This window comes from Uloborus diversus, chromosome 9 (assembly GCF_026930045.1).
Source record: "Uloborus diversus isolate 005 chromosome 9, Udiv.v.3.1, whole genome shotgun sequence".
Classification (NCBI taxonomy): Eukaryota; Metazoa; Arthropoda; class Arachnida; order Araneae; family Uloboridae; genus Uloborus; species Uloborus diversus.
In genome coordinates, this window is record NC_072739.1 from 6,001,319 (window position 1) to 6,028,988 (window position 27,670).

Genomic DNA, 27,670 nt, shown 5'->3' on the forward strand with positions numbered 1-27,670 from the left:
ATACTATTGAAGTTTGGGGGAGGGGGATTGAGCACCCTCTTTCAGTTGAAATAAGAAGCTAAAATTCTTCCAGTATATTGCTATTAACAGAAAAGCTGTGGGTACTGACAACCTGAACGCGGAGCTCCTAAAATATGGAGGAAGCTTACTGCATGAAAAACTGCTCCATCTGTTTAACATTTGTTGGAAAAATTGTGAGATTCCCACGGACTGGAAAATTAATAAAATTATATCTATTTTCAAAAAAGGAGATAGAAATTGCTGTGGGAACTACAGAGGTATTAGTCTACTTAATAGCACCTATAAATTACACAGTAAGATAATTAACAATAGGCTACGGACGATTATGGATCCATTACTTCTAGAGGAACAATCTGGATTCAGGAAAGGCAGATCATGTATGGATGATGTGTTTGTAGTGAAACAAATAATTGAGAAGCGTCGAGAATTTAATCTAGAAACACATATGATTTTTATTGACTATGAAAAGGATTTTGATCGTGTAGATAGAGAGAAACTGTGGTCTATAATGGAAAAAAGAGGCATTTCTAGACATCTAATCCAGTCCTGTCAGTCTCTTTATCAAAATACAGACATACTGATTGATACAGAGAAAATCAAAACTAATCAAGGAGTGCGTCAAAGCTGTGGGTTATCCCAACCCTTTTCAATATTTATATTGATGATATCCTGCGTACTTGGAAAGCATTAGTTAATGCTGGTATTAACCTAAATAAGTCAACCTACGTTAATACATTACTCTTTGCTGACGACCAGATTATTATCCAATCAAATGAAGACGATCTTCAAAGATCCACCTACATTCTCCACAAGATGTGACAAGAATATCCAATCAAATGAAGACGATCTTCAAAGATCCACCTACATTCTCCACAAGATATGACAAGAATATCCAATCAAATGAAGACGATCTTCAAAGATCCACCTACATTCTTCACAAGATATGACAAGAATATATTATGAAGATCTCAATCCCGAAAACTAAAACAATGGCATTTAGGAGTAAAGAGCCAATTAGAAGTAAAATTGTTATTGATGATAGAATTATTGAACAGGTGAAGCACTTCAACTACCTCGGATGTGACATCACCTTTGACCACGACAATGATGTCCAAAACAAACTACATAGGTTTCAACACTTATGTGGAACCCTTATAAGAACCCTAAAGGGAAAAACGAGAAAGGAAACACAACTGAAGTTCTGTAAGGTTATGGTGTTGCCAACCTTACTATACGGCTCTGAAACATGGGCTTTGAACAGTCAAGAAACTAGTAGAATTCAAGCAGCAGAGATTAAGTATTTGCGATCACTGAAGAACTGCACTATCCTAGACAAAATAAGGAATGAATCTATTCGAAGGGAATTACAGATATTCAGCCTCAATGAAAAAATTATGGAATATCGTGACGATTGGAAAAACCATGTTCCACGTATGGCACGAGGGAGACTTCCAAGAGCTGCCTTTTATTACAGACCAAGGGGCAAACGAGACCGTGGTAGGCCCGGGAAGCGGTGGGGCGATCAAGAAGCCGGAACAGGCTATATACCTAATCCTTGAAGAAGAAGAAGAAGAAGATATTGCTATTCATAAGACTAAAAATATTGAGGGGTGTCCCGGTATCTAGGAGAAACTTTTTTTACATGTATTTTTGAACCACTCTAGCCCACAGGAGGGGGGGGGGGATTATGGCGCAAGTTGCACCATCCAAATTTTCGGGGGTTATTTTTTTTTAATAAATGTATTTATTGATTTATTTTAAATTTAAATCTTTTACTTTCTTTCATTTTATTTTAGTATGTTTATATTTCATTTTATTCATTTATTTAGTTTGTGTGTGTATGTGTGTGTGTGTATGTCATTGGCGTAAAACAGAACTTTTCCAACAAAATAATAATAATAATTAAAAATAAATAAATAAGAAATATTTAAAACAATAAATAAAATAAAATAAGAGAGCTAAAAAATAAAAGTGAGAAAGAGGGTTGAGATTTTTTTTTCTTTCGGGGGGGGGGGGGATTTGCGCCATTGAACTTAGGGGGGGGATTGACACCCCTGCATTAGATGTTACGTATGAGTATGTGTGCACGCTCATATACTATCATTCGTTTAGTTTCGGAATTTCATTCGGTAAATTGAGAGTTGTCCCCCTTCTAAAAATTTCAGCTTGGGGTGCCACTGAAAGCGATTGATCTAACTTTAAAATAATAATAAGGACCTTTAAACGCCATTGGAAGGATGTCCTTATATAAGCTTCGGGGAGCCATAGCTTCTTCCAACTACACAAAGGAGTACCTTTCGGTTTAAAAAAAAAACTAACCTTTGCGCAATGAAACCTAAGAACGCACCCAAAAATGATTTATGGAAAAACTGTCACCGTGAAGAAACGAGCACTAACTGCGCGTGCGCAAAGGAAAAAAAAAACGGGATGGAAATGGCGAAAAATAATAAAATCTCCGTCAAAAATAAAATCGGAAATACGCAGTGCGACTCTATGAACCCATGAGAGGCCTACTCTAAGAAGAACGCAAAAAAAAAACCTTTCGCAAGTGGTGGGTGTTACAATTACTGAGAAAAGGTGTATATTTTGGTTACACTCCCCTGTTTATTTATTCCACCTTCCACGAGTCTCACAGAAAATGCCGATGTTTGCTGAGCGGCACAAGAGAAGCCTAAACTTAGCTACTCGAAGAAGACTTCGCATTTCATCTGCTGAGAGGACACTGACTTGAACAGCCAGTTTTGTTTTGAGCTGTCTCTCAAAACATTTGGCATAACATTACAAGGTTTCCATTCCTTTTGTGAATTATTTTCCTTGATTTTGAAGGGGTTTTCCCTCATCTTTAGAAAATATATATCCTGAGTTATGAATGCTGTTTAAAACTTAGACATAAACGTCAAAAAAGAAACAAACAAAAATGGGATTTTTCTTTTCACTTTAAGTGCCTAATTGATGAAAATGATCGCAAAACTTAGGTTATTAAAACAGAAAATTGCAAAACTGCACACACTTTGTTTGGAGAGACAAGAAAGTACTTTCATCTATAGGCTCATCCCCTTTTCTTTGAAAAAGAGGCACCTTGTAACCCCGAAACAAGTGTCTGCAGTTTGAGCGACTAACGTTCTTATATTTTATTTCATCTTTTCAATCTGTTGAGCTTCCGATGATAAACCAAATTAGCATTTAAAGCAATTCAGTCATTTAAGGTAACTATGAACCACTTGTATTCACCTTTCAACAATTCCTACTTTTTAGCAGGGTTCGTTGATTTAAATCAGCTTAGTTTAAATCATGATTAAAATCATGAGTAAAATCAAGTGATTAAAAAAAATAATTGGTTTAAATCATTATTAAAATCATTAGTAAAATCAAGTGATTAAAAAAAATCATTGGTTTAAATCATGACTAAAATCATAAGTAAAATCAAATGATTAAAAAAAATCATTAGTTTAAATCAATTGATTTGAATCGAGTGATTTTTTAACAAAATCATTGATTAAAGTAAGTTGATTTTATTTTTATAGATAAAATTTTGCATTTTTAGAATGTGTTATGTGTTACTCTAAATTGAACTACACTTCATTATACAATCTTAACTTCAACTGGCAAAACTACACATATCCCTCCTTTTGCGCGTGTAACAGATTTTCAGACTCTTGCTGTATTGCTTTTATTCCAAAATTACAGTTCAGAGCAAAATAAAAATTTGCAATTTTCTTGATACACCATGGATGATATAGTTATGAAAAGTAATTGTTCAACCTATTATTTTACACTAAAAACGAAAATGATGATGGAAACCTTATCTTTAAGCAAAGCATAAAGCAAAATTACATCTTATTCAAACATTATAACGAATTTATAAATCTTAAAATAATCTTGAATAGTTCGAGAATTTATCTTAATTTTAAAGAGTAAGATGAATGGATTTATCTATTGTATGAAATTTATTGCGTCTATAAATGCGAAGTAATTAATATCTGCAAATGTTTGAAGATTTTGAAAAAAAAAATCTGATTTAAATAAAGAAAACTGATTTTTTTGATTAAAAAAAAAAAAAACCACACACAAACCCTGGTTTTTAGTATACACTGCTCGACATTGGAAATGCAAAACCAATAAGGAGTGGTCAGAAAGTGATGAAATTTGGAAAAAAGACAGACACAGCAAGGAATAATAAATGGTCTTAATTTCAAAATGATAGGCAGAATACAGAGCGAGAACGGCGTCGGCTCAGTAAGATGTAGGACCACCGCTGACAGCGATACACAAAGAAATAGGCATATAGTCAATAAGGGTGCGGATGGTGTCCAGAGGTATGGCTCTCCATTCCCTTTCAAGCACTTGCCGCAGTTCGTCTTCTGAACGAGGCAGGGACAGAGTCTGCAAACGGCGTCCAATCACATCCCACACATGTTCGATTGGTGACAGGTCAGGAGAGTATGGTGGCCAGGGAAGCATCTGTGTGCCTTGGAGAGCATGTTGGCAGTGCGAGCACTGTGTGGTCGGGCGTTATCCTGCTGAGAAATTGCATTAGGTAGCCCTTGAAGGTAAGGGATTGCCACCGGCCGCAGCACAGTATCCAAGTATCGTTGGGCCGTCATAGTGCCTGAATACGAACTAGAGGTGATATGGCATTGTACGCAATTGTGACCCAAACCATTATGCCACGCTGTCGTGCGGTGTGACGTTCCACAGTTACTGCCGGATTATAGCTGTCTCCACGTCGACGCCACACACGTATGCGGCGACTATCACTGGATAAACAGAAGCGGGATTCATCTGAGAACACGACATTTCGTCATTCTGTCATCCAAGTCGCTCTAGTCCGGCACCATACTAAACGTTGGTGTCTATGTTGTGGGGTCTATGGCAGTCTTCTTAGCGGACGTCGTGATTGCAGAGCACGTACGACCAAATGACGGGAATTGGTTCTGGTTGACACGGGAACAATCAGGGCATCTTGCACCTGCTGCAGAATCGAGGAACAAGTGACTTGTGGGTCTGCTACAACTTGTCGGTGGATGCGCCGATCCACGCGTTCTGACGTCACTCTGGCTGTCCCTGCACCCCTCAATCTTACCACATTTCGTTGTTCCATCCACCTTCGGCACAACCGATGCACCCTGCTCACATCTGTGTGGGTATCAGCTACGATTTGACGTACGACCAACCTCCTCTTCTCAGTCCGATCACCATACCCCTCGTAAAATCGTGTATCTGCTGGAAGTTCCTTCGTTGACGGCGGCCTGGCATTCTTTCGTGTTACACGTATCCTCCAAGACAAAAACAAAATTTATCCGATAATTCTCCAGTCAGAAATAACTACACGAATATTGCCCATTCTGCAAGTTCCTTATCTTCACGTGCGTCGGAGAGCTGCACATTTCACATCATTTACATAACTCAGTGATGTACGTCTACTCTAAAATTTGCATAAATTTCTGAACACTCCTTCTTGGTGTTGCATTTTCAATGTCGAGCAGTGTATTTGACTTCAAAAGAAGAAGCCCACTTTAAACTGTTGACTCTCAATTCAGGATAAACAGTTAAACTGCGATTTGTAAGCTTATCTAATAAACATTAAACTCTCTAGAGTTTCACTCTTCTTTACTTCCTTCCTTTATTAACATGTTAATGAGAAAACAAACTAATTTTCCAGTCAAAATCTGTTGCATCGGAAAAGGTTCAAGCTTCAGTGAAATGAACCAAGTCAACGAAGAATCATATCATCGAAATGAGGAAGTCAGAAGAATTTGTTCAGGTTCGATGTCTTATTTCAAACATCACTCAATAAGTTTTCCGTCTGATATGTAGATATAGCACTATTCTCGATAGATCCATATGATTTCTGGATAATACGAAACCTTTATGCGATATGTGACAAGCGACTGTTTGTCTTCAACTTTTTCCCATTAAAAGAAAAAAAATAGCACACGAAATTCTTTCTAAATTTTTTTGTTGAACACTACTTAAGCTCTTTCTATAACACCAGTGCTGTAGTTTTGGGAAACTCGGGAACGCCTTCCCCCAAAATATGTGGTTTTTTATTGTAAAAAAGAATGCATACGCAACGTAGCTTGGGTTTAGAACCATTTTCTTTTAATGAACCCAAAATCCCAAACATTTTCTCTATAACTACAGCACAGCCTAAAACTATTCTTAACTTTCGACTAAACGTCAGATTGATATGAAATTCTGCACACGTATTATTTGAACATTAGTACAGTGGCCGCCGCTTATGTGAATCACGTTTGTTCTGAGCAGTTTTGATTCCATTAAGCGGCTGGTTCAATAAAGCGGCAAATTTAATAAAGCTGGATTTCTCTTAGTCCAGTCAATTAGTGCTCAAAACAAGGGTGTAGCGTGCATGGAATATGCGATAATTTTTGACTTCAGAATATTGTTAGGGATAGTTAGTAAGTAAACATGCTAAAAGTCCCCGACCCTGGGGGGTGAGCTAAAAGTAGGAGGGAGGGGGGAAGAAAATTTAGGGTTTTTCAAAAAATGTCGGAAACGGTGGAAAAAATACTTTTAAAATAAAAATTCAAGCTAAATAAACTTACTATGAAACTGTTTCTGCACATATTTGTCAAATTTCCAATAATTTTCTGGGTATATGTTATGAAAAATCGATGATTTTTGGAAAAATTCTCTCTTTTTGTCAAACATTTGCTCTTAGTGCCTCCCAGGATCACTACTTATGAAAATTATCAACGACAAAGTTGTAGAGCTTTAAATTTCCTTCAATTTGATACGCTACTTTGTTATATTTTATTCAACCAATCAAAAGTTACAGAATTTCAAACACGCACTTTCATGGCAAAAAATGGAACACTTGCCATTCAAAAATTTCAAACTGACTCGAAAGGATCGCGCACTTCCTCTTTCTTCAATGAATTCGACAATCCCGATGGACAATAAAGTATTTGTGGATTACTACAACACAAATGGTGTTTAAGGGTTGGGGGGGGGGGTCGTAAAATTATGACTTTGTGATAAGAGGGAGGGAAAGAGTAAGAAGTGTGACATCAAGCATTTTTTAATACGAATATGTTTATAAAAATTAGTTTATGAAAAGTACTTTGTGACAATTACAGAGGGGGGGGGGTCAAAAATGTTGAAAATAAGTGTAAAATCATTTATGGACAGCCTCTTACCAAGATTTGCAGAACTACGTATATGCAGTATGAATAAGCTCCATACCTATTGCATTATTTAACGAAAATGAACTGAGGAAGTGGAGAAAGCCAGCACTTCCTCATTAAGAAATTTGTTAGTAGTAATTAATAAGTAAATATACTGAAAGTCCCCGCACTTAGGGGGGGGGGAGGGAGTTAAAGGTGGGAAGGGGAACCCAAATTTTGTGGTTTTCGATTATATCTCGGAAACGGCAGGGAAAACGTGTTCCGAATAAAAGTAAAATTTAACTAAATTTGTTGTGCAATTGTTTTCATACATATATGTCACATTTCCAGTGTTGGTTTAGGTACACTTTCTTGAAAACCAATACTTTTTGGAAAAAAAATATCGCCTTCTTTTTTCGCAGAGTGTTTGTGCCAAGCAGGCGCTCAAGGGATTTTGTGCAGCAATCGTGTGACAAGAACCCTGACAGTTTTATGTGTCTTAAAAATCCACTAGCTGAACACTTAAACTGCAGATTCAAACCTGATACCAAAGAAATACGAAGCCTATGCCCAATCTCAGCGACACCCAGCTGACAAGCAATCAAAAACTAAGAAGTTCTAGCATGAACTCAATTTCGTTACTCTTATTGAAATGAATATGTGACGCTATAGCAGGATAATGAAAATTTTAATAATAGAAATAAGGTAAATGTAGCTGACCGGCAGCACCTTTTCGTAATTATAGTTTTTATTACATTATTAGTAATCATATTTTGAAAGTGTTTATATGGAATATGGACTGACAGTAATTAGAAAATGAAAATATCATCTTTAAGGTGACATCTTGGTTCTATTCTGACGCGGAAGGGTTATGTCACCAGGAGTGGAAAAGTTGTTCTTAGAAATTGGCAATGTATGGATGTCATCGTCGTCCCCTTCGTCCTGGATAAATATATTGATTCCGTTGTTGCAACTGCCCTTGCAATACAAGCTTGTGACAGAGTAGTCAAACGATAATTTTCTACAAGTGACCTCCTGGTCACTTGTAGAAAAGCAATCTGTCAAAATCATCTTCAAGATTCCGTCAGGATCAATATCCGATTCCGAGAGTTTCAGCACGAGTTGGTCATTAATCCTTTCCCAAACCCCCAATCCGGTACTTCACCATTAAGTTCCTAGCTACTGGTTAACTTGGTGGTACGGCAGAGTTAGAGATTAGTCTTGATGTTAGCAGCTACTTTGATAAATGATATGTAACGGTTGAGGGATTTTTCTGTCGCTAGAGCACCATACCATGAGATATACATATGACCCCAGCTGCCTCAATGGATTCAGGGCAAGAAGAACTGTTGATATACCTTAGATACATGTTGTATGATTTTAGATTTCTGGCAGAATGTTGTGATCAGTTGGGGATTTGGCTATCAAGAGGACAACCAGGAGTACCTCCTCTCAAATGATAGCTACTGAAGAATTTTGCCATCTGATCCGTCTTTGCAATATCAACGTCAACATCACCTAAAGCTCGGAGCGTATTTGTCTGGTTTTTCAACAGCTTCATCATTAGCGGATTTGTCAGCTGATTGTTATTATGGAAGTTGGACAGAAACCTTCTTGTTTGACCGTCGTTTCAATTTTCTAACTGACGTTGATGTCCATATGGTTTATACAGTCGTCTCTTTTTGCCTAACAGTTTTGTAGACTATAGGTATCCTCAGTAACAACGAATTCAAATTTAATTAAATCAATGTCGTTATCAGTTTCCTTAAACAGCATGTAGTATAGCGCTGACTTTCTGCACGTCCTCAGTCCACCAATTCATACTGCATATATGAAATTTGGAAATCTTCGCCCGATTCCTTGGTAAAGGGCTGTCCATAAATAATGTCACACTTTTTTTCAACATTTTTAACCCTCTACCTCCCCTCTCCCTTCCCTTTGTCACAAAATTCGTTTTACAAGCTACTTTTCATAAACATATTCGTATTAAAAAATGCTTGATGTCACACTTCTTACTCTTTTCTTCCCCCTTGTCACAAAGTCGCAATTTCACGACCCCCCCCCCTTACACCTAAAACATTATTTGTGTTGTAGTAACCCACAAACACTTCTTTATTATCCATCAGGGTTGTCGAATTCATTGAAGAAAGAGGAAGTGCGCGATCCTTTCGAGTCAGTTTGAAATTTGTGAATGGCTAATTCCATTTTTTGCCATGAAAGTGCGTGTTTGAAATTCTGTAACTTTTGATTGGTTGAATAAAATATAACAAAGTAGCATATCAAATTGAAGGAAATTTAAAGCTCTAAAACTTTCTCATTGACAATTTTCATGAACACTGATCCTGGGAGGCATTAGGAGCAAATGTTTGACAAAAAGAAAGGATTTTTCCGAAAATCATCGATTTTTTTATAACATATACCCAGAAAATTATTGGAAATTTGAAAATTTGTGTAGAAACAGTTTCATAGTAAGTTTATTTAGCTTGAATTTTTATTTTAAACTCCTTTTTTCCACCGTTTCCGACATTTTCTCGAAAAACCCAAAATTTTCTTCCCCCCTCCCTCCCACTTTTAGCTCACCCCCCAGAGTTGGGGACTTTTAGTATGTTTACTTACTAACTACCCCTAACAATATTCTGAAGTCAAAAATTATCGCATATTCCATGCATGCTACAATATGTTCATTGACTGGACTATTTCTGTTCTTGACGATTTGATTCAATAAAGTGGTTGATTCAATTAATCATTGATTAATTTAGCTGGCGTCCACTATACTATGTACAGTTAACTCCCGATTATCGGCAATCGGAATATCTGCGGTGCGAATTATCCGCTGGTTTTTTCACAATTTTTTAATATTTTTTTAAATTTATGATTGTGTTATTGTTCGCTATTAGATTTTACACATATTTTTTTGTCTTCAATGTTAGTAGATGCATTGTAGCTATGTTTTTAGTTGTAATTTAAATATATGTGTGAGTGTTATTAATATTTCTTAGCTGTATACACTAAGTATCGTTTTTTACCTACTATTCGGATTATTCGCGGTTTTCGTTTATCCACGGTTATCGTGCCACCCTATTACGCGGATAATCGGGAGTTTATTGTACCGTAAGGAAATTTTGGTTCTCTCAAACCTAGTGCAAGCTACGTGTCAGAAGGGAAAATTATTCAGAGTCTTGTTACGTAACATTTCCAAATCAACAGCAGTCACTAAAATGCAAAACAAGAAATATAAACCACTCACGTCTGCAGAGGGCTGGTAGTCCATCCCAGAGCGAGATGGCAAGACAGGTCCTCTTCTTGGAGCCCACAAGGGTATAGCCGTGATCGCAGGAGAAGTGGCACTCCGTTTCGAACACATTATCGGGACTGGTGCAAGACAAAGACCCGTGACGGGGAGGACTAAGCGCCGGACACGTCTTCACTGAAAAAGTTTGTACACACTTTTTTTAAAAAAATCCTGAAATTGTACGGTAAAAGTTACTGGCATCCGTGTTGCCAGTAACTTTTACCGTAAGATTCTATTTTGCTGTAAAATTTAACAGTAGAATAAACGAGAGTTGAAAAACGCAAAAAGGGAGCAGCAGGTTCGATCTCGGCACCCCCGGATTGGCAGGCTGCTTTGCTGCCCACCATACTAGTTGGGACACATCGAGTGAGGGGGGAATACGGTGTTATCTGCTTTGCACTGTAAATCACGTGGTGTATCCATTGGCGCTGCAACCGTTTTTTCCCGTAAAATTTGCTGTAATTTTTTCCTGTACAGTTAACACTATATTTTACAGTAATATTCACCATAAAAGTTTCCCGAAATTTAACAGTGCAGTAGCTTCAACAATGAAAAAAAATTTTTTATTTTTTTTGGAAAAAAGGTATCGTAATAAAATAAATATAATAATTTATCGCATCGATGAGAATGGAAACTTATTTCCGTATTTGTTTTTGTTTGTAAATATGATTTATCTAGTCGACAGTATCGTTCAACTCCGATAAGCTGAAACCTGCTCTTGTGAGGGTTAAAAATCAATACCTCACACCTTTATGCTAAAGGTAGAAGTGGTATGAACATCATTCATAAAGCATTTTCATTTACTGAATAGGGTTGACCGGGACACGTTTACGGGGATTTTTTTCAATTAATTTTCCAAATTTCATGTTTTAACTTAGGAAATTGTAGACATTGCGGTTTTATAAAGCAGAATGGAGTCGAAATTGGTATATTCAGTTGTTGCTTAGCTTGTGTTTCTAACCATTAAAAAGATTATTTTTGAGTTTAAGTCGGCACGGGGAGACAAGGGCAAATAATTTATGCGCCTAGAATCATGCTTTAGAATGCTCTTTCGATTATTACTCATTTTAATTTTTTGAAATTATTACACTATCAGGTTGTTTCCTGTTAAAAAAAACACGCGCAACCCTTTCATGTTGGTGAAGAGGCTGCGCCTAGAACCCCTATAACTGGAGAAGCGACGCATCCGCCATGTTGGAGCAAGTGGAAGCAAGCATACTTATCGTATAGCAGGAAAATGCAGAATATGAGACACATTCCGTAGGACACTGCAACATATCAGCAAAGAATACAGAGCATTTATAACGTAATGATAGCAAAATCACGAAAAAAAAAAATAATTTGAATTTTTGGCATCTTGAATTCAAATTATGTTTTTCGCAATCACGAGCGTGTGTGTTTGTGTAGGCGCATGTGTGTGGGTGCGTAAGTGTATGTATACATGTGTGTGAGTGAGTTGTGTACGTGCGTGTGCGTGTAGGTGTTCGTGTGTGTGTGTGCGTGTAGGCGTTCGTGTGTGTGTGTAGGCGTTCGTGTGTGTGTGTAGGCGTTCGTGTGTGTGTGTAGGCGTTCGTGTGTGTGTGTAGGCGTTCGTGTGTGTGTAGGCGTTCGTGTGTGTGTGTGTGTAGGCGTTCGTGTGTGTGTGTGTGTGTAGGCGGTCGTGTGTGTGTGTGTGTGTGTAGGCGTTCGTGTGTGTAGGCATTCGTGTGTGTGTGTGTAGGCGTTCGTGTGTGTGTGTAGGCGTTCGTGTGTGTGTGTAGGCGTTCGTGTGTGTGTGTAGGCGCTCGTGTGTGTGAGTGTGTAGGCGTTCGTGTGTGTGTGTAGGCGTTCGTGTGTGTGTGTAGGCGTTCGTGTGTGTGTAGGCGTTCGTGTGTGTGTGTGTGTGTGTGTGTGTGTGTGTAGGCGTTCGTGTGTGTGTGTGTAGGCGTTCGTGTGTGTGTGTGTGTAGGCATTCGTGTGTGTGTGTAGGCGTTCGTGTGTGTGTGTGTGTGTAGGCGTTCGTGTGTGTAGGCATTCGTGTGTGTGTGTAGGCGTTCGTGTGTGTGTGTAGGCGTTCGTGTGTGTGTGTGTAGGCGTTCGTGTGTGTGTGTAGGCGTTCGTGTGTGTGTGTAGGCGTTCGTGTGTGTGTAGGCGTTCGTGTGTGTGTGTGTGTGTAGGCGTTCGTGTGTGTATGTGTGTGTAGGCATTCGTGTGTGTGTGTAGGCGTTCGTGTGTGTGTAGGCGTTCGTGTGTGTGTGTGTAGGCATTCGTGTGTGTGTGTAGGCGTTCGTGTGTGTGTGTAGGCGTTCGTGTGTGTGTGTGTAGGCGTTCGTGTGTGTGAGTGTGTAGGCGTTCGTGTGTGTCTGCAGGCGTTCGTGTGTGTGTGTATGTAGGCATGTGTTTGTGTCTGTGTGCAGGCATGTGTGTGTAGGACATGGACGCCACCGCCCAGCAAAAGTGGATTCCGGGGGACAGTGCTGAGGAGCAGCCGCGCCGCCGCCGGTGGACGGTGGTGCTGCAGCCCTGGTCCAAGCTGAAAAAGGAACCGGAACATCAAGGACGGTCAAGTGAGAACAATAAGCAATCGTGATTGCTCAATAAATCGATATTAACCTCACATAAGAGAGCTCCATTTCCAGGCTTCCGGTCACTTCGCGGGCTATTATTCATCCATTTCTTTTTTTCTTTCTGCATCTGCTGGAAATCTAAAGAGCTGAAATCCTTTCTTGTGGAGCTGTTTGCACAATTAACGGCCGAACAACCAATTTAACATATGCTAAAGAAAATTTAAACATCAGCAGCAATGCTATCGCTGCGAAGCACTGGATCAAGTTTGCTCCAAAATGGCGGATGCGTCGGCTCCTCCACTTTTGGGGCCTTAGTTGCGCCCACTGAAGGGTTAAGAGAGATTGCAGAGCTTTACTTACTTTGGCAGGAGGTCTCTTCTCCCGTCCAGGATCCGTTTTCGGCGCAGAGACGGATGCTGCTACCCTGCAGTTTGAATCCCGTGTCGCACCGGATCCCGCAGGCTGCGTTGAACACCCGACTGCAACCACCATTCACGAAGAACCCGTGATCGGGGGGAGACAGGGGAGGACATTCCAGAACTGTCAGATAAAATACCAGAGTGATTTTTCGACACGAAAACATACAGGGTCCATTATGAAAGTAATGAGCATTTACTGGCAAAATATATTTATTGATCGTAATTTGTACAAATGTTTAATATTCTTCAAAATGCATTCCTCCTGCATCAATACACTTGTGGAGACGTGTTTGCCACGCCTGAAAGGCACCCTGAAACTCCTCGATGGGAATGCCTCTCAGTAACGTTGTAACATGGTGTTGGATGTTTTCCACGGTTTGACAATGTTTTCCTTTCATCTCTCTCTTGAGTCACGGAAACAAAAAGAAGTCACATGGGGGACTGTAAGGACCTAACTCGGGACTGTAAAGAGGGTGAGGGATCACCTGGGTGTTGCCCCGGGCCAGGAAGTTGGTAATGATGAAGGCTGTGTGGCTGCCACTTCCCAGACTGTGATCTTGAAATAAATCGTTCTTGAAGGCTTCTTGCAGCATCTGGAATGTTTCGGTAGCATTTTTTCCAAGCCTTACGCAAAACTTTATGGCCTATCGTTGTTCAAGCGAAAGCTTCATCGCGTTATGTTACAAAAGTTGAAAACACACTTCAAGCGGAGGCACGTATCTCTGCTCACACTGCTCGAACTCAACTGACGACCGAATGTATTTAAAGGGCATATCCCCCATCACATTTCCCAGTCAGTTTTACCGTGCTTCCATCTATCGTCGCATCACAATAACATTATGCTCATTACTTTCATAATGGACCCTGTATTTCATAGATTTTAGGTGGTCTAACCCAGTGGTGCCCAACCTTTTTCTGCGCTAGGGCCGCACCTCGCATTAAAATTATATCCGCGGGCAAAAAACAAATAAGCAAGCTTGTACTATAAAGCTAACGTACAATAAAGGAGAAAAATGCAGAAAAAAAGGCAGTAACTGCTCTTTGCCTGACCACGGCAGTACAAACTAGTGTATATGTTTGCTACCTAGATTGAAAAAATGTTCTTTAAATAAACAGAATCAAAATATTTATTTATTTATTATAAGTTTAGCATTTCTAACTCATAAATTTTAATGTAGTGAAAAACAGTGGACGACATACTTATAATTAATCTTTAAATGATCGATTGTTTGCAAAATTTTCCGCTATCTTACTACGTAAATTAGTTTATTAAACGTGGGTGCAAACATTCCTTGGAATGATATGAAAGTTTCAAGTTTCTACTTTTCTACATTTATTCACGGGGCTCTAATCGTAGACATCCAGCGTAGTTCACGACATTTAACAAAAATAAACATGCAACGATCAGCAATAAGCACTGGGCCTAGCTTGGCTGGTCCTAGTTAATTTATCCATCTCAAATTAAAATCCAGAGTCCTTTCAAAACTACTCATCTCATTGCAAGCTGCTTTTTGTGAACAATATCAAATGCCGACAACTGTATTGATGTTGTACAGTGGACGCCGCATAATTGAATCAGTGGTTCATTGACAAACCGCTTTAATAAATCAAATTGTGAACAGAAACAATCCAGCTTTATTAGATTAACCGCTTTATTTAATCAGCCGCTTTATGGAATCAAAACTCTTAGAACAATCGTGATTCATATAAGCGGCGGCCACTGTATTTAATTAATTGCAACATTAGTTAGGATTCGGAATGCTTAAAACAGCGAGCCCTGGTTTTACCATTGGTGCTGAAATTCAACCAATCAACATCCTCCATTTAAATAAATATAAATAACTAGATCTGTCCCCTCTGATTTTCTTTTGATCAAGACTAGACATCACAAGTATTCTGAGCCTGGAATCATAGACTAAATTCTGAAAAACCATTTACTAATCCAGTAGCCTTCTCTTGTAACTTTTCCAACAGGTAAATGTCTTTCTTAGAGGGGGGGGGGGGGGGGGTAGCGTTTTGCAGTTTAAAAATAGTGTTTTTTTTTTTCTTTTTTGCTTAGTCTTGTAGTTAAACATTTCAAAAATATACCCCTAGAATTTCCAGTTGTTTCGAGAAAAAGTCTCAAAGTTATCAAGCATTCAGTCTCCGTTCCTTCAAACTGTAGCTCCGACAGTTGCCGAAGAATGCAGCTGTTCTGACAGCTGCGGATGCTAAGAATGTCAGTGCTGCTTGCTTGGGATTAGTTTAATATAATATTTAAAAAAGAAAAAAGAAAAGTCTCAAAAAATTGAAGCTGCTACAGGGATTGTCTTCTATGGAGCTGGTATTGATGCTTTTTAGTTTCTAAAACTTTAAACGCGTTTTTCCCAAAACCACTTTTTCAAAGTCGGTGTTCACTTACATTTTAAAACCAATTGACTGATTCATTTCAAATTCTGTACACACATTCTGCATATAAAAAGTCTCTCCCCTACGTTGAGTTTTTTATGCGTTTTTTACTAACAAAATAGCGGAATCTTTCATGAAAAATAGCACTATTAACTTTAAATGGCAACCAAAAATTTTAAAGTCAAAAAAAAAAAAAAAAAAAAAAAAATCTGAGAACGTAGGGGGGGGGGGGGGGGAGATTAATTAATACTTTGACTAAATTCAAACAGAATTTGATTTTAGATAAATGTCAGCTAATACAGTGAGTGAACATCGCAAATCATCTTTTTCCAAAGGTTCTCTGAGAAAAGCTCTGTCACCGGCTTGTTTGTCGATATTTTTTTGATGAAAAATTTATAGAATATTCTTTAAAACAATGCGCAAAAGGTTTTAATAAATTAAATCATACCATTTTCTAAAAAAAAAAAAAAATCGTAAAAAAAAAAAAAAAAAAAGTGATTTTTTTTTTTTTTTTTTTGACGCTGAAAACCCTACCCCCCCCCCCCCCCCCTTAATATAAGAAGATCAAAACTGAACAGTACACTCTAAGTAAGGTCCTATCAAATTCCTGTTTAAAGGAAAATTTTCTCGAGAATTTTGTGAAATAAACCTAATGTGGGCCGAGCAAGGTTTTGTTCCTTGCTATGCTGCACTGCATCAGTACTGTATTTAGCGTTGTGAACTAACTTTGGAAAATCTGTTTGAAATATTTTATCTACCTTACCTACACATTTCTTTCCCACTTTATGAAATCCGACCTTGCACAAGCACTGGTCCAAACTTGTGCTTCCCGGGAGAGAAACTTGGTTGGTGTCCGGACAGGGTAGGCAAGACGAAAGATCTCCCGGACTGCTCGTTGGACGATATGTACCGGCTGGACATGCTGCGATCGAAAAAAAAAAAGATGTTAAAGAAACGAAAGAATTTAAAAAAAAAAAAATTCTACAGTACACAGAGGTATAGTACACAAAATCATACACACGATAGATACAGAAGCAGATATTTACAGAAAAACACTTGTGTAATAAAAAGGGCGAAATTTAGCGAAAATGGAACCTCAGCAGTTCAAAAGAGGTAATAAAAAGTCTTGAATATTTAATTCTTTCATAATACCATGAACACTTATTTAATTTAGATGACTTTATCACTAATTTAAATGTACAGTAAAATTCCAATTATCCGAACTTCCATTATTCGAATAGTTGTTTACTCGAATCGCTTTCAGAATTTCAGAAAAAAGAAAATTCAGACAAAAACGTAATGCGATTCGAAAAATAATGACTCTATCTTCACGCTATTCCCTCAGTGAAGCTAGTGAAGAGTTTACTTTGACCGAGATATTTAGCAAGCGATGACTTTTAGCTAAAGTACGACATGTATATACTGTACTTTTATGCAGCACTTGTAAGTACGCTTAATATGCAAAAGTGCTCCCCTCTACTTCAAATGTACAGTAATTTTTCATTTTATTGATTAAAAGCTCTCTTTTTTAAAAAAAGTTTCTTTATTTTTTTTATTATTATTATTTGTTTATTTATTTTATTTTTTTTTTTTTGACTTATTCTCAACATAGATGCAGTAATGAATAAAATAGACCCATCCCCCTCCCTTTTTTTTTTTGGAAAAAATCCAATTAAAAGTCCAATATTGTATCTAATACTCCGCATGAGTCTGATCCCAATTGATCCGAATGAGTGGAGTTTCACTGTAGAGCTTGACTACAGAGAGATGGCGCGTGAACTGGAAGCGGAAACGGACCACTTCATTTTGCAATAGGTAGCATGAGCGAAAACACGAGACTTAATTGTTTCGGCGTTCTCTCTGATTCTACCTATTTCAAAATGAAACGGTCTGATTTCACCATCCAGCTCACCCGCTAACTCTCCGTAATCGAGCTTTACCTTGCTCTCCTTTTATGGTTGATTTTGAACTTGTTCTTTTTTAGGAAATTTCTTCTTCTTCTTTTTCTAATTTCGTAATTTGGTGAGACCAGAAGATGTCCGTGTGATTTGGAAAATTATAAATTAGTCCACTCACAGAAGAGGACTACCGAAAATTTCCTCTTGCCCAGTCCCAGACGATCTAGAATGTGTTGTGCACTGTAAAAAAATTCCGAAACGTTACTGATCATTTCCGTATAACTTTTCGGGATTTCAATGGTTTTTATCCCCTTCCTGGAAAAATTAGGCATATTTGTCAAAAAGTTTCCTGAATTGATACAAGTTGCATGAATGCAGACTTCTCACTGCTGTGAAAAATATTTTTAGCTCCCAGTTAAAAGATTAACTGAGCGGATTTATAAAGTGTATCGGCTTCAGTTCAATCACGGCCTGTCCAGATTAATTAAGCTCCCAAGTGGAGCTTCGAAGTCCATGGACTGCGTAGCTTTGGAAGAATTGCAGGAGAGTAAAATGCTTGATACTTTCTTGCAATTCTGTCTTAGCTTCGCCACATTTCCAATGCTGATTTTGGAACTTTTTTGATGAATCAGGAAGGCTCCAAGCTACTATTTTATACCTACTTAAGTTTACTCTAAAGTTCCAGAGACACGACTGGCGTTAAACGGGAAGATTTCTGAATTTTTCAGAATTCCAGGATAATTTCAGGAAGCTTACTGAATTTTAGCGGAAAACATTCCTTACTTTTTCAAGATATGTTACTTGCAGAAATTGGGCACATCAGCTGCCCATTATTTTCCAAGAACGTTTCTGAATCGTTTTTACAGTGTGGGGATGCCTACATGTTGTGACATTTAGAATATGAGGAGAAAATTTCAGCACCACATCACTGTAGGTTAGGTAATATACCTAAGGTAGCCGCGTAGAAATATCGCAATTAATTTTAAAATGCAAAAGCCTGAAAACAACTGAAGAATATTCAACTTACCATGGCAATCTCCTTTGAGTCCAGTGCCATAGAAGCCTTTCTGACAGAGACATGCGTAGTGGCCGCTTGTGGTGCCACAGGTGCATTGAGCCTTATCATCGCAACAATCCTTACCGGCGGGACACAGGCGATTGCAGGAGTCCGGTTGCTGGTCCAAATAGCTTCCGATTTGCAAATCTAGCCAAACAGAAAAGGCAGTTTGGAAAAAGTTGAGTTACAGCTCTGCATCTTCAAATAAGTTTTTTTGCACTTGACCCGTACTTATCCATAGATATAGCATGAACTACACTGCTCAAAAAATTAGGGGAGCACATGGTTTAAACAAAATTGAGAAAAAGATAATTCCGAAAACTAATTTCCAATAAAGCCTCAATGTTTTCAGAAAACATGAGAATAAAACGTAAACTTTGGAAGCATATCAACGTTTCTGTCGTCGAAAAGCAGAAAAAGGATACAAGTGCAGAAATCGCGATTTGACAGAAGCCTATTTTTTCACTGTCTAAGCGGTAAAATTCAACCGTTCATTTTCTTTTTTTTTCCGATTGGAAAAAGGTTACGACACTGTAATTTACCGGATTCCATGGCTTGACGGTTTATCGGGGGACTGGAATCGGGGCAAATGCAATAAACTGTAGCAGACGATATTAGAGATGCATAATTTCATGTTCGTTTCACTGTTCTAGAGGAGTAAAGTTCCCAGTCAAATGTTTTCTGCTTCTTTTTTGCTGTATTGCATCTTAATACACGTGTATACTCGATTTTATGTCTTTGCAAGGCTACCTCACAACGGTTTCTTCCCTTTTGTGTGATTGCTCCGAGCTCCCCTAATTGTTTTGAGCAGTGTAGATACAGAACGAAAAACCGGTTTTATTGGCAACCGAGCTTTCTACGAGGGTCGATCCGGAAATAAGGTTCCCATCAATTTTACAAATAGACAAAAAAATTTAAACTCCTAAAAATTTACATCGTTGGAAAAATGAAATTTTCCTCTATTTTTCTACATAATCGCCATCTTTTTCTGCACACTTTTGTAGATGGTGTTCCAATTTCTGTATTCCAATATCATAGGACTCCGCCGCCAAACCGTTGAGGGCACGTTTAATCTCTTCTTTGACTTCATCGTCACTACGGAAGCGTTGGCAACTCAAGTGTTCCTTTAACTTGGGGAACAAGTAACAATCACTAGGAGCGAGGTCCGGACGGCGAGGGTAAGGTGGATGGGGCATAACAGTCTACCCTAAGTCCGTCAAAAGTTCCTAGGTTTGACGGGAGACGAGAGGTCGTGCATTGTGGTGAAGCAGCGTTACACCGGCTGTCAGTCGTCCTCGCCGGCGTTTCTGTGTTGCACAATAACTGTTTGAGTTGAATGTGGGGGAAGTTAAAGGAACACTTGAGTGGCAACGTTTTCGTAGTGACGATAAAGTCAAAGAAGAGGTAAAAAGTTTCCTCAACGGTTTGACGGCGGAGTCCTATGATATTGGAATACAGAAATTGGAACACCGTCTACAAAAGTGTGTAGAAAAAGATGGCGATTGAGTAGAAAAATAGAGGAAAGTTTCATCTTTCCAACGATGTAAATTTCAATAAGAATAAAATTTTTTGTCTATTTGTAAAATTGATGGGAACTTTATTTCTGGATCGACCCTCGTAGTAAACGGGCAAGCGTCCGTAAAGCGCATGCGCGCAAACAACTTTTGCCCAGCGTTTCATTCTCGTAGGCTACGCTTTTGCCGGCGAACTTCAAGTTTCGCACGTTCAAGGGCGGTCAGTGGCTGTTGCTACGGAGTTGTGCATCTATGGTTGGGGCAAATCTAATCTGAAAGCATTGTGAAGGCTACGCAGATCGCAACCACAGTATTACGACGCTTCTAGGTTAGGTTTGCCTAAATTATAGTTATACCACATCTATGACTTGAGTTAAATTTATCATGACAGCATCGAACGTCATTAGCACGCCCTGATATAAAGCTAGAGGTTTCTACCGCACAAAAAGTGCTTCATCTGCTGTAAGCCTGTTTCAAATATAACTTAATCATAGCTAGTTGATTAAAAGAATCTTATTCGGACATTTCAAGCTGAACAGCTAAATTATTACGAATATTTTAGCAGAAAATTTAGGAAAAATCTTATTACTTTAACTAACATGAGTTACAAAAAAAAAAAAAAAAAAAAATCACTTGATGTCATTTCGTGTTGCATATTGAAGAAGCATTTTTTTTTTTTTGCTTATTGTAGATGCTCTTATTTTCGAGAAACGTAATTTTCACGAAAATGAAAATATTAGTGTTTTCGCGAGCTGGAAAGTTTGCAAATTCCGTATGAACAGAACCAAAAGTTAAAAGATCCACCACAAAAAAATACTTATCGAAGCTTAAGTACTGCCAATTACGACAGGCTCGTGAAAATCACGAAAATTAACCTCCTGAATATAAGAAGTTTTACAGTATTCTGAAAATTGCTAAGCTCTTAACTCTTATAATACATACGGGGCCATTCATTAATTACGTAAAGGGGTAATTAAAGTAAGGGAGTTTACGTAAGAGATGTAAACATAATTCATTAATTACGTTTACGTCCCGAGGGGAAGGGTAGGTTGGAAAAATCTCTACATACCCTTACTTTGGGGGGGGGGGGTTCAAACCCATTCTTTCGTAATCTTTTCCAAGTCGATATTTTACATTAGAAATCGCGCGGCCAAATGGTTTGACAGGGATTATATTTCATTTGCGAATGGAAGGTAATAAACGTATTCAGATCAGCTGGGCAATTCCATGAAAAGTGAAACCAGTAGGTCAAAATTTCATATTGCAGCTACGTTGCTATATTATACATCATTGTAAAGCTTGAAATGTGTATTTTCAGAACATTGCATTGCTTTTTTAATAAAAATTAAATAATAAATTGTTTTTCTAGTTGGAAGTATGATAGTCGGGTCTTCAAAATAATCAGAAAAAGATACCACATTTTCAAACGCTTATTTCTAATAGCAAAATAAAAATAAACTAAATTAATTGCAGTGCAGTTTAAACTATTAACATAATACTATAATGACATGTCTTTATTTTATTTGTTTTACAAAATAAAATTAGGCAATTTAAATTTTTAAAAAATGAAGTTCAATGTTACGTCCGTAACAAAAATTTAGCAAAAGTTGTTGTTACTTCCTAAAAAATCAAAATTAAAAAAAATCCTTTTTTCTCCTTTTAGCAATTCATCAGAGTAATTGTTTAGCATAGTTTAAAACATTAGAATTTCTTTAGTTTTTAAAAAAAATGGTGTTACAGACGTAACATTTTTTGTTACGGACGTAACAAAAAGCAGTACGTTACGTCCGTAACACATGTAATATTTCCAATTAAAAAGAAAAAAAGTACAGGATGGGCAATGAAAATATAGTGTATGACATGTAATATTCATCCTTCTGATACTCTGATTTTCAAATCTTTATAAATATTAGTGGATATTTAATTTTATTTTTTAAAATTACTGAAATACACATTGCCGCCTCAGAGCAACATTAAGACATCTAATCCCATAACACTAAGATATCCTAGTGTTGCTCTGAGGCGGTAACATGTGTTCTCTCAAGGTAAGATTTTTTGTCCTCCAAATCATGCAATAAATTCAATTGGTGTTAACAATTTTAGATTTGCAATTAATGCTTAATAACTTGCATAAAAATATGCTAGAGGGTTCCTTAATTTCTCAAACATTGCTTCATCAATGCACTATGACAGAAAAAAATAGTGTTCTCTAAGTAGATTTTTGTGAAAATTACTCGATCATTTAACATGATGAAATCCAAAGCATTTTGTGCGCAATTTCACCAATAAAGTTTTTTTTTTTTTTCAAATTTATATTATATATATTAATTATAGTTTTTTTCTTCAAACTTCTATTATTCTGAAAGCATAGCCAAATTGATATTACTTCTTATTTAAAAACTAACTTAGAGATAAGAATTTGTCCTGTTATTTAATAGTTTAAACCAAAGTTACTGAGTTACTTTTATAGTTATTTACTCTCCACAAAAAATTAATATTTAAATTACTGTTTCATTGATACATTGCATATTTTATAGTTTTAAAACTTAAATTGAAAAGCATAAGTAGATTAGAGTTAAAAGTATTAAATATTGAACTAGCTACATCTGATCCTCAGATAAAGCACATTTAGTTTTAAAGCAAGATTTAGATTACTTAGGCAAATGTTGACGAAAATGCATTTTTCCGATATCAGTTTCGACCTTTTTTTTCCACCTTTGGCAAAACCGTGCCAATTCTATTAAAAAGCGATCAAAATCAAAGGCAACTGTTAAACTTTAAAAGAAATTTGGCAGTTAATATGTTTGCTGAGAGATAGAGAAAATCATCGAAAATTCTCCAACTGTAAAAGTACTCCCTTGTAGAAGGCCCCCCCCTCCCTCCATGTTCATGTTAAAATTTTGAAAAATTTATTTGTAACTGAATAATTCCACTTTTGTTTTGCTTCATTACCCCTTGGATAATTTTACTTCTTATGATGCATCAATTTATTTTTACTTTTTGCATATTTATTTACATGGTGGTATACGCAGGGTTGCCCCCCTAGTTCCCCAAATCTTTGAAAACTATTAAGGTATAACTTAAAGTCAAAATAATGTGTTAACCTATGTCATTGCACTCTCAACAAAAATTATTAGTATATCTAAGCTTTTATTTGCTTTGAGCAATCAGCATATCAGACATGTTACGTCCGGTAACAAATATATTATTTTTATCATAAATTTTACAAATAATATCCATGAAAACGAAAACTTTATGGTTTTAGGAAGCTTGAAATCTCTAGAACAAGTATTTAAAAGAAAATTTTAGAAATCTATGAATAATTCACAGGAATATTGGCAATTGTATGACAAAGTATACATTTTGCTGTTTTCTGAGTTACGTCCGTAACAGGCAGTTTTAATTTTTTGTTACTTTTTGTAATCAAGCAATCTACACCCAAATTTTTGCTAGCATAAATTACACCAAACTATACAACAGAAAATTTTTTTGCAGCTTTTAATGAAACCAAATTAAAATTATGTGTATTTAAATTCTGTGATTGTTACATCCGTAACGGTGGAATTGCCCAGCTGTTTTTTATTTGTTTTACAAATAATGAATAGTCTGAAATGTAATAAAAGAATCGCACTACGTATGGCAAGATTTATTTTTAATTAATATTGCACCTTATACAAAAAAGTGTCGAAAAAACAGTCAGTCTAGATTCCAACTCTTTAGTAAATATTTCTTTACACAAAAGGGTTTAATTTAATAATAGTGAATTTAATTTCGATTTCAGTGATGTAAGATTCGTTATTTAATTATTTGAGAAACGAAATGGAATCTTATGTAAGAATAGGGGGAGGGGTTAGAAAAATCTTACGTATCCTTACATTGGGGGAGGGGAGGGGTCAAAAATTGCCAAAATCATCCATACGTAATTAATGAATGACCCCTAACTCCCCTACAATACATAAAACACATGAACGGTCTCTCACCTTCGTGTAGGGCCCTCCTGGCCAACGCCTCAAATTCTTCGAAGCTGTCCAGGATGTAGCTGTGCTCTTCCGGCGGGTCCGATGCCATGTCGTACAGTTCGCGGACGTTTCCATTCTGAATGCCGAAAGTGAAGATCTCCACCTGTTGATCGCGAAGAACCTTCGCGGCCGGACGTGGGTCACCGCCGTTGGAGTATCCGTCCGTCACCAGAAACACGACCTTTGTCGCATTGGCACGCGCTTTCTCTAAAACTTCCTAGAAGAAAAATGCATCTCTTTAGACCAGGGTTCGCCGATATATATCAGTTGATGTATATTAAGATATATATCACGATATATACCCGAAATTTATTTCGAAAACATCATGATATTATGATATTTTTGATACTTATTTTATCGACTACGGTATATTTTCAATATAAAAATTATATTAATCATAGTAATATTGTTCATTTATTATTAAAAATAACCAAAAACTTATGTACTATATTTTATGATGTATTAATACAACATTAATACAGAAAAGTAATATAATATTCCTTTTTTACTTGTATTTTATGTTAATAAAATTATTAGTAATGTAACAATTTTAATTCATATTAAAAGTGCCTAGTTAAATATTAAACGAAGGTATAATATATATATATATATATATATATATATATATATATATATATATATATATATATATATATATATATATATATATATATATATATATATATATATATATATATATATATATACAGTGGCTCCCAAAAGTGTTCGTACACTTTGAAATTTTTTAGTAAAACAATACAACCCAGTAGTTTTTTAAAAATATTGACGGATCTTCTTTTTGAAATGGGTCAAAAAACGAAGGGACAGAGAAATAACACGCCACAAAAGTCATCGTACACTCAAATATGTTCGAATAAATTCATAATTAAAAGTATCATATACCGTTTATTTAATATTTTTGCATTGTGTTGACCCTTAAAAGTCATTTGGCTTTAATGTTTTGTTTATTTATTCCTTATATTGTGCTTATTACTTTAAAATAACTGCTATTCGTAAAAAACAACAAACACCATTCGAAATTTGATTTTTTCCTCACAGTAGCGGTAAAATGGTTTAAAATGTCTCAAAACTAGATAATTTATACCATTCCATAGTAAAGTGCTAGATAAAATGCTTTAAAGAAAAGAATCGGACCGAAAACAAGGTAATAAAAGGTCAACTGACAAAGTTAACAAAGCATGATCGAAGATTTAAAGTTTAAAAAAATATGAAAAATACACATTTGAGTGCTGTAAATGTTTCGGCAGAGTTAAATGAAAAATTTTACATTTAATTTTCACCAAAAAATTGTTTACCAAGTTCTCTAATTAGCTGGATTAAATGGGACCTCTTCCCGCTGAAATATTCTTGGTCGTGCGAAAAACAGAAAGATTATGCTTTTCGTCGCAAAATCAATGATAAATAAGCTCAAAACGTTTTACAATTACGTCTTACTTACAGATAAAATTGAATTCAACATTTTTGGTTAAATTGTTGTATTATTGTAAGTAGAAGAAAAAAAAATTGGAACTTAATCTTAAGAACTTAGTTGGATCGTTTAATTAGGATGGTGGAGATGTTATAGTGTGAGGGTGCATATCAGCACCAGGACTTGGTAGTTTGGAATTTTTTGATGAAATAATGAATCATGCCGTTCCTTTAAATATTTTAAAACCCAATTTTGAACTCTTAGCCAAAAATTTGGTCATTGGAAACAACTTTGCTTTTTATCAAGACAACGAACGATAAGAAGCACACGGTATCCAACGTTTGCGTCTCGTACCCTCGAAAATTGTTCTAAAGTTTAGAAAATACCCCTTCAATCTCCAGATTTGAACTTAATGCAACATATTTAGAGATATTTGGTGGCTAGATTTCGAAAATACGGCTTTGGAACGAAAATAGAGCTAGAAACAGTAAGACTCAAAATGTTGTTGAACACTTACTCAGAAATTACGCAAAAAAAGAAAGAAAAACGAATGAAATTTATTTCCAGGCGTTTAAAAAGTGTTGTTGATACTGCATGATATTCTACTAAATAATTACTTAATAAAAATTTATATTATTCAATAATATATAGACATTTTTTAAAGTGTACGAAGACTTTTGTGAGATAAAATTTCCGGCACTTTTTGGTTTTTTATTTTTAAAAAATTAAGTTTTAATATTTTTAAAAAACATTTCATGTAGTTTTGTTAAAAATTGATCATAGATCTTATGATTAAATACCTGTTCCGAAATATTAATTCTAAACAATGGATAGGGGCCAATTTCGCTGAAAGTCGTAGGTGTACGAACACTTTTGGGAGCCACTGTATATATATCGTGTGACTATGCACCGACTAATGCATATTTTTTATTTCTGAATCATATAACTATAAAAGTAGCTAACAGAAGAAAAATGAGTAAAACGGCTAATACTAAATTAACTCCATTAATATTAATAAAAATGTAAAATTATTAGATCTAAATAATGAAAGAAACCTTAATTTTAAGTCTACATATTGTAATAATCATATAAGAAAATAAAAAGTGTTTTTGAGGATATATTTATTATTTTTAAGACTTTAGTTTGTGCTGATTGAAAATATCGGATATATATCAAAATATCCGATATATATCAAAATATCGGATATTTTAGATAATAACATGATATTTTCGAACCCTACTTTGAGAGGGAATTGAGGAAGATTCCCTCTCAAGGGAGCTGAGGAATTGGGTTTCATTCAAAGAGACTTGATCACTGGTCTGCAATGTTTTTCCCCCCAAGTGATTCAATTTTCTTTTCTTTCCCCCCCCCCCCCCCCCTTTCGTTTTTTTTAATATTTTTTTTTATTTTTTTTTCTCATAAAAAGTTCTGCTGATGGGTCAGATAGCTTCCATTTTAGGTTATGCTTTATCTTAAGAACACAGAAAATTAAAACATTTTACACATAGGATAATACAATACAAATAAATCGAAGTATCTTAATTGTTTTAAGACCTTTCTTGACACTAAAAGCCCCCATTTCAATTTCTTGACAAGAAATTAAAAGGGGTGCTTTAACGCTCACTCTATTTAAGAATATTTTACAGGACCACTAAAATTTTCCTGGTGGGTCACTAGGTGATCCGCGGGTCATAACTTGCCTACCGCTGGAAAGATACTAATAAATAACTAGTATGATGACTCTAAGGAATTTTTCAAAGGAGTTTTGAGCTCCTTTCTAAGGAGTTTCGCTGGACACTTAGGTTCCGTTTCATGTCTTTGGTGGTGTAACTTGTTCGAACGCGGGACAAGTTAAAGCACAGATCTTTTGCTTGGTAAAAACTAACACAATTAGAAAAATATAGAATCAATAAATATGAAATAAATCTAATATGCGAAATTAAATCCAATCTTCAAAGGC

At 36.3% G+C, this 27,670-nt stretch overlaps 1 protein-coding gene across 1 annotated transcript in view; it reads right to left on the reverse strand.

Moving 5' to 3' along the window:
• Positions 1 to 27,289, reverse strand: part of LOC129229725 (sushi, von Willebrand factor type A, EGF and pentraxin domain-containing protein 1-like) — a 139,194-nt gene extending 111,905 nt beyond the window's left edge. The window contains 6 exon segments of the mRNA XM_054864091.1: positions 10,396 to 10,575; positions 13,347 to 13,526; positions 16,557 to 16,715; positions 18,719 to 18,895; positions 24,243 to 24,498; positions 27,227 to 27,289. Of these exon segments, the coding sequence (XP_054720066.1) occupies positions 10,396 to 10,575; positions 13,347 to 13,526; positions 16,557 to 16,715; positions 18,719 to 18,895; positions 24,243 to 24,498; positions 27,227 to 27,289 (1,015 nt within the window).
• Positions 27,290 to 27,670: the final 381 nt, after the last annotated feature.